The 8,707-nt window shown below is 49.2% G+C and overlaps 1 protein-coding gene across 1 annotated transcript; it reads left to right on the top strand.

The window, feature by feature from the left end:
- The first annotated feature begins 2,398 nt into the window (after positions 1-2,398).
- On the top strand, positions 2,399-6,315 carry LOC125371968. The gene is made up of 2 exons (XM_048380731.1): positions 2,399-2,405; positions 2,714-6,315. Exons 1-2 carry the CDS (start codon positions 2,399-2,401, stop codon positions 6,313-6,315), a joined length of 3,609 nt encoding a protein of 1,202 aa, XP_048236688.1.
- Positions 6,316-8,707: the final 2,392 nt, after the last annotated feature.

Here is an 8,707-nt window from a genome sequence, read left to right as displayed (position 1 = left end):
AGGAATAAACAGGAACATAAGGAAACAACAAGTACTTAAGGAATAAACAGGAACATAAGGAAACAACAAGAACTTAAGGAATAAAGAACATAAGGAAACAACAAGAACTTAAGGAATAAACAGGAACATGAGGAAACAACAAGTACTTAAGGAATAACTGGAACATAAGGAAACAACAAGTACTTGAGGAATAAACAGGAACATAAGGAAACAACAAGAACTTAAGGAATGAAGAACATAAGGAAACAACAAGAACTTAAGGAATAAACAGGAACATAAGGAAACAACAAGTACTTAAGGAATAAACAGGATCATAAGGAAACAACAAGTACTTGAGGAATAAACAGGAACATAAGGAAACAACAAGTACTTAAGGAATAAACAGGATCATAAGGGAACAACAAGTACTTGAGGAATAAACAGGAACTTAAGGAAACAACAAGTACTTAAGGAATAAACAGGATCATAAGGAAACAACAAGTACTTAAGGAATAAACAGGAACATAAGGAAACAACAAGTACTTAAGGAATAAACAGGATCATAAGGAAACAACAAGTACTTAAGGAATAAACAGGAACATAAGGAAACAACAAGAACTTAAGGAATGAAGAACATAAGGAAACAACAAGAACTTAAGGAATAAACAGGAACATAAGGAAACAACAAGTACTTAAGGAATAAACAGGATCATAAGGAAACAACAAGTACTTGAGGAATAAACAGGAACATAAGGAAACAACAAGTACTTAAAGAATAAACAGGATCATAAGGGAACAACAAGTACTTGAGGAATAAACAGGAACATAAGGAAACAACAAGTACTTAAGGAATAAACAGGATCATAAGGAAACAACAAGTACTTAAGGAATAAACAGGAACATAAGGAAACAACAAGTACTTAAGGAACATACAGGAACATAAGGAAACAACAAGTACTTAAGGAATAAACAGGAACATAAGGAAACAAAAAGGACATAGGAAATAAACAATAACTTAAGGAATAAACAGGAACATAAGGAAACAACAAGTACTTAAGGAATAAACAGGATCATAAGGAAACAATAAGTACTTGAGGAATAAACAGGAACATAAGGAAACAACAAGTACTTAAGGAATAAACAGGATCATAAGGAAACAACAAGTACTTAAGGAATAAACAGGAACATAAGGAAACAACAAGTACTTAAGGAATAAACAGGAACATAAGGAAACAACAAGAACTTAAGGAATAAACAGTAACATAAGGAAACAAAAAGGACATAAGGAATAAACAAGGGCATAGTAAAGGAAATTAACGTATCAAATGACCATGTCCATTCCATCAGTATGTTCCCCGGTGTATGTGAAGGAGTTATTCTGTTACAGTTATCCCGACACGGCAAAACACCGTATAGTATAGTACTCAGTTCTCTCCAGCTACCCTTGCGCTCCATCACTGCAACTACTTAAATAATGTAGATAAAGTCTGGGATATAGATGTTAAACAATGGCGGGATGACGATACTTTATTAAAGACATATGTGTCACAACCAATAATACAGTAGCGTATGATTTCCGACATGAAAACTTAACAAAATCTGTAGATTTATAGCCATTTGGCGGGAGTCAGTACGCCTAATTAGCGCTGTAAATTGCTAATGCATATCACACAATATGCGGGCTCAACCTGCAGTTACGCATGTAAATATCACAGTCATTTCTTAGGCTGCTTGTTAATCAGCTTCCTTGGATGGGGACTCAAATTATCCAAAATCAATGTCCCGAGTTTCATAACTGGTACTCTGCGCATGCGCTGTGATCCCCGCTGACCCCAAGGGCAGCTTATCCTTCACATATCTCATAAAACCTAAATCAGCGAACTATAGAGCGATTAAGAAGCTTTTATGTTTCATAGTTTTAATTTTACCCACTCGTCATAAAATCATTGATTTCGCTGCAACACGTTAGACTAGCGCACCGAACACAATCTCACCCAGAAACACTTGTGTTAGTCACGTGACCTCCTGTTTGACATGCGCGATGGGAAAGAACAGAGAGGAGTCTTGGTTAGCGATCATTAACTTTCTGATTCTGTAATAACATCAGTAAACACGCGGCCATGCGGGGAATGGCAAATAAGGCAGCCTCCAACATTTGGCACCATTTTCGTGTGGACTTGAAAGGACTTTCCTCGATAGAACCGCTTTAGTAGCTTGATAGGCTTGAATGATGAATCTAAGTACACTTCTATCGCCGCCATCTTGGATCCCAGGCATTCGCAAGACACGGGGTCGCCGTAACAGATACGGAGCGATCCAGTTGACAAAAAAACTGATGCTTATAAGTATTAAGTTCAATATGACTGTTCTCTGAGTCACGGGGATCCTCCAATACCGTGGTTCAAAACTCTCTAGCCTAATGTACGGTAGGCAAAATTTACTCTGTCATCAACTCTTGGCTAAAGAGCCACTAGACTTCTCCTCACTCAATGGCAAATGGAAAACAAACCGGTGCATGAGGGTGTTGCTGCTTCCTGTCCAATATTGAGGGTCAATGATCAATTAACATTTGTGAATACTGGACACTCTCTAAACCGGACACTTCCCCATTCCTCCTTTGTCGTGGCGTCTGTGAACATGTGTGAAGGTTTCTGTATCGTTCTGTCAACATAACATCGATATGTTAATTATTCTCTAGAGGAAACATGTCGTTTTGATGTCCTCGGTGTTGCAGAAATTCTGCGGTCACTCGAGCACAGAGACGGTGTTTGGGGAGAGGGAACGCACAGAGACGGTGTTGGGGAGGGGGAACGCACAGAGACGGTGTTGGCGGAGGGGGAACGCACGGAGACGGTGTTTGGGGAGGTGGAACGCACAGAGACGGTGTTGGGGGAGGGGGAACGCACAGAGAAGGTGTTGGGGGGGCGCACAGAGACGGTGTTGGGGGAGGGGGAACGCACAGAGACGGTGTTGGGGGAGGGGGAACGCACGGAGACGGTGTTTGGGGAGGTGGAACGCACAGAGACGGTGTTGGGGGAGGGGGAACGCACAGAGAAGGTGTTGGGGGGGCGCACAGAGACGGTGTTGGGGGAGGGGGAACGCACAGAGACGGTGTTGGGGGGGCGCACAGAGACGGTGTTGGGGGAGGGGGAACGCACAGAGACGGTGTTGGGGGAGGGGGAACGCACGGAGACGGTGTTTGGGGAGGTGGAACGCACAGAGACGGTGTTGGGGGAGGGGGAACGCACAGAGAAGGTGTTGGGGGGGCGCACAGAGACGGTGTTGGGGGAGGGGGAACGCACAGAGACGGTGTTGGGGGAGGTGGAACGCACAGAGACGGTGTTGGGGGAGGGGGAACGCACAGAGAAGGTGTTGGGGGGGCGCACAGAGACGGTGTTGGGGGAGGGGGAACGCACAGAGACGGTGTTGGGGGAGGTGGAACGCACAGAGACGGTGTTGGGGGAGGGGGAACGCACAGAGAAGGTGTTGGGGGGGCGCACAGAGACGGTGTTGGGGGAGGGGGAACGCACAGAGACGGTGTTGGGGGGGCGCACAGAGACGGTGTTGGGGGAGGGGGAACGCACAGAGAAGGTGTTGGGGGGGCGCACAGAGACGGTGTTGGGGGAGGGGGAACGCACAGAGACGGTGTTGGGGGAGGTGGAACGCACAGAGACGGTGTTGGGGGAGGGGGAACGCACAGAGAAGGTGTTGGGGGGGCGCACAGAGACGGTGTTGGGGGAGGGGGAACGCACAGAGACGGTGTTGGGGGAGGTGGAACGCACAGAGACGGTGTTGGGGGAGGGGGAACGCACAGAGAAGGTGTTGGGGGGGCGCACAGAGACGGTGTTGGGGGAGGTGGAACGCACAGAGAAGGTGTTGGGGGGGCGCACAGAGACGGTGTTGGGGGAGGGGGAACGCACGGAGACGGTGTTTGGGGAGGTGGAACGCACAGAGACGGTGTTGGGGGAGGGGGAACGCACAGAGAAGGTGTTGGGGGGGCGCACAGAGACGGTGTTGGGGGAGGGGGAACGCACAGAGAAGGTGTTGGGGGGGCGCACAGAGACGGTGTTGGGGGAGGGGGAACGCACAGAGAAGGTGTTGGGGGGGCGCACAGAGACGGTGTTGGGGGGGCGCACAGAGACGGTGTTGGGGGAGGTGGAACGCACAGAGACGGTGTTGGGGGAGGGGGAACGCACAGAGACGGTGTTGGGGGAGGTGGAACGCACAGAGAAGGTGTTGGGGGGGCGCACAGAGACGGTGTTGGGGGAGGTGGAACGCACAGAGAAGGTGTTGGGGGGGCGCACAGAGACGGTGTTGGGGGGGCGCACAGAGACGGTGTTGGGGGAGGTGGAACGCACAGAGACGGTGTTGGGGGAGGGGGAACGCACAGAGAAGGTGTTGGGGGGGCGCACAGAGACGGTGTTGGGGGAGGGGGAACGCACAGAGAAGGTGTTGGGGGGGCGCACAGAGACGGTGTTGGGGGAGGGGGAACGCACGGAGACGGTGTTTGGGGAGGTGGAACGCACAGAGACGGTGTTGGGGGAGGGGGAACGCACAGAGAAGGTGTTGGGGGGGCGCACAGAGACGGTGTTGGGGGAGGGGGAACGCACAGAGAAGGTGTTGGGGGGGCGCACAGAGACGGTGTTGGGGGAGGGGGAACGCACAGAGAAGGTGTTGGGGGGGCGCACAGAGACGGTGTTGGGGGGGCGCACAGAGACGGTGTTGGGGGAGGTGGAACGCACAGAGACGGTGTTGGGGGAGGGGGAACGCACAGAGAAGGTGTTGGGGGGGCGCACAGAGAAGGTGTTGGGGGAGGGGGAACGCACAGAGAAGGTGTTGGGGGGGCGCACAGAGACGGTGTTGGGGGAGGGGGAACGCACAGAGAAGGTGTTGGGGGGGCGCACAGAGACGGTGTTGGGGGAGGGGGAACGCACAGAGAAGGTGTTGGGGGGGCGCACAGAGACGGTGTTGGGGGAGGGGGAACGCACGGAGACGGTGTTTGGGGAGGTGGAACGCACAGAGACGGTGTTGGGGGAGGGGGAACGCACAGAGAAGGTGTTGGGGGGGCGCACAGAGACGGTGTTGGGGGAGGGGGAACGCACAGAGAAGGTGTTGGGGGGGCGCACAGAGACGGTGTTGGGGGAGGGGGAACGCACAGAGAAGGTGTTGGGGGGGCGCACAGAGACGGTGTTGGGGGGGCGCACAGAGACGGTGTTGGGGGAGGTGGAACGCACAGAGACGGTGTTGGGGGAGGGGGAACGCACAGAGACGGTGTTGGGGGAGGGGGAACGCACAGAGAAGGTGTTGGGGGGGCGCACAGAGACGGTGTTGGGGGAGGGGGAACGCACGGAGACGGTGTTTGGGGAGGTGGAACGCACAGAGACGGTGTTGGGGGAGGGGGAACGCACAGAGAAGGTGTTGGGGGGGCGCACAGAGACGGTGTTGGGGGGGCGCACAGAGACGGTGTTGGGGGAGGTGGAACGCACAGAGACGGTGTTGGGGGAGGGGGAACGCACAGAGACGGTGTTGGGGGAGGGGGAACGCACAGAGAAGGTGTTGGGGGGGCGCACAGAGACGGTGTTGGGGGAGGGGGAACGCACGGAGACGGTGTTTGGGGAGGTGGAACGCACAGAGACGGTGTTGGGGGAGGGGGAACGCACAGAGAAGGTGTTGGGGGGGCGCACAGAGACGGTGTTGGGGGAGGGGGAACGCACAGAGAAGGTGTTGGGGGGGCGCACAGAGACGGTGTTGGGGGAGGGGGAACGCACAGAGAAGGTGTTGGGGGGGCGCACAGAGAAGGTGTTGGGGGAGGGGGAACGCACAGAGACGGTGTTGGGGGGGCGCACAGAGACGGTGTTGGGGGAGGGGGAACGCACAGAGACGGTGTTGGGGGGGCGCACAGAGAAGGTGTTGGGGGAGGGGGAACGCACAGAGACGGTGTTGGGGGGGCGCACAGAGACGGTGTTGGGGGGGCGCACAGAGAAGGTGTTGGGGGGGCGCACAGAGACGGTGTTGGGGGGGCGCACAGAGACGGTGTTGGGGGAGGGGGAACGCACAGAGACGGTGTTGGGGGAGGGGGAACGCACAGAGACGGTGTTGGGGGGGCGCACAGAGAAGGTGTTGGGGGGGCGCACAGAGAAGGTGTTGGGGGGGCGCACAGAGACGGTGTTGGGGGGGCGCACAGAGACGGTGTTGGGGGAGGGGGAACGCACAGAGACGGTGTTGGGGGAGGGGGAACGCACAGAGACGGTGTTTGGGGGGGGGGCGCACAGACGGCGCGCACAGACGGTGTTGGGGGAGGGGGAACGCACAGAGACGGTGTTGGGACACACATGAACATACGTTAGGATATGTTAATATAAAGGTATGGAGAGGTTGCTGGGATTTGTAACTATAACCATATGGAGAGGGAGTAACTATAGAAATATAAGAGGTGTTGGGATATTTAACTGTAAACGTATGGAGAGGGAGTTGGGATATGTAACTCTAAACGTATGAAGAGGGAGTTGGGACATATAGCTATAGAAATATAAGAGGTGTTGGGATATGTAACTCAAAACGTATGAAGAGGGAGTTGGGACATATAGCTATAGAAATATAAGAGGTGTTGGGATATGTAACTCTAAACGTATGAAGAAGGAGTTGGGACATATAGCTATAGAAATATAAGAGGTGTTGGGATATGTAACTCTAAACGTATGGAGAGGGACATACTGAACTTAGCTATAGAAGTATGAGGAGGTTTTATTGACATATTATTAAACTTATGCAGAGGGTGTTGGGACACCACACTACAGAGGTATGAAAAGAAATGTTAATATAAAGGTATGGAGAGGTTGCTGGGATATGTAACTATAACCATATGGAGAGGGAGTAACTATAGAAATATAAGAGGTGTTGGGATATTTAACTGTAAACGTATGGAGAGGGAGTTGGGATATGTAACTCTAAACGTATGAAGAGGGAGTTGGGACATATAGCTATAGAAATATAAGAGGTGTTGGGATATGTAACTCAAAACGTATGAAGAGGGAGTTGGGACATATAGCTATAGAAATATAAGAGGTGTTGGGATATGTAACTCTAAACGTATGAAGAAGGAGTTGGGACATATAGCTATAGAAATATAAGAGGTGTTGGGATATGTAACTCTAAACGTATGGAGAGGGACATACTGAACTTAGCTATAGAGGTATGAGGAGGTTTTATTGACATATTATTAAACTTATGCAGAGGGAGTTGGGACACCACACTACAGAGGTATGAAAAGAAATGTTAATATAAAGGTATGGAGAGGTTGCTGGGATATGTAACTATAACCATATGGAGAGGGAGTAACTATAGAAATATAAGAGGTGTTGGGATATTTAACTGTAAACGTATGGAGAGGGAGTTGGGATATGTAACTCTAAACGTATGAAGAGGGAGTTGGGACATATAGCTATAGAAATATAAGAGGTGTTGGGATATGTAACTCAAAACGTATGAAGAGGGAGTTGGGACATATAGCTATAGAAATATAAGAGGTGTTGGGATATGTAACTCTAAACGTATGAAGAGGGAGTTGGGACATATAGCTATAGAAATATAAGAGGTGTTGGGATATTTAACTCAAAACGTATGAAGAGGGAGTTGGGACATATAGCTATAGAAATATAAGAGGTGTTGGGATATGTAACTCTAAACGTATGAAGAGGGAGTTGGGACATATAGCTATAGAAATATAAGAGGTGTTGGGATATGTAACTCTAAACGTATGGAGAGGGACATACTGAACTTAGCTATAGAAGTATGAGGAGGTTTTATTGACATATTATTAAACTTATGCAGAGGGTGTTGGGACACCACACTACAGAGGTATGAAAAGAAATGTTAATATAAAGGTATGGAGAGGTTGCTGGGATATGTAACTATAACCATATGGAGAGGGAGTAACTATAGAAATATAAGAGGTGTTGGGATATTTAACTGTAAACGTATGGAGAGGGAGTTGGGATATGTAACTCTAAACGTATGAAGAGGGAGTTGGGACATATAGCTATAGAAATATAAGAGGTGTTGGGATATGTAACTCTAAACGTATGAAGAGGGAGTTGGGACATATAGCTATAGAAATATAAGAGGTGTTGGGATATTTAACTCAAAACGTATGAAGAGGGAGTTGGGACATATAGCTATAGAAATATAAGAGGTGTTGGGATATGTAACTCTAAACGTATGAAGAGGGAGTTGGGACATATAGCTATAGAAATATAAGAGGTGTTGGGATATGTAACTCTAAACGTATGGAGAGGGACATACTGAACTTATCTATAGAAGTATGAGGAGGTTTTATTGACACATTATTAAACTTATGCAGAGGGTGTTGGGACACCACACTACAGAGGTATGAAAAGAAATGTTAATATAAAGGTATGGAGAGGTTGCTGGGATATGTAACTATAACCATATGGAGAGGGAGTAACTATAGAAATATAAGAGGTGTTGGGATATTTAACTGTAAACGTATGGAGAGGGAGTTGGGATATGTAACTCTAAACGTATGAAGAGGGAGTTGGGACATATAGCTATAGAAATATAAGAGGTGTTGGGATATGTAACTCAAAACGTATGAAGAGGGAGTTGGGACATATAGCTATAGAAATATAAGAGGTGTTGGGATATGTAACTCTAAACGTATGAAGAGGGAGTTGGGACATATAGCTATAGAAATATAAGAGGTGTTGGG

This window comes from Haliotis rufescens, unplaced genomic scaffold (genome assembly GCF_023055435.1).
Source record: "Haliotis rufescens isolate VD_foot unplaced genomic scaffold, xgHalRufe1.0.p SCAF_1, whole genome shotgun sequence".
Lineage (NCBI taxonomy): Eukaryota > Metazoa > Mollusca > Gastropoda > Lepetellida > Haliotidae > Haliotis > Haliotis rufescens.
This window is presented reverse-complemented; position numbering and strand designations above follow the sequence as displayed.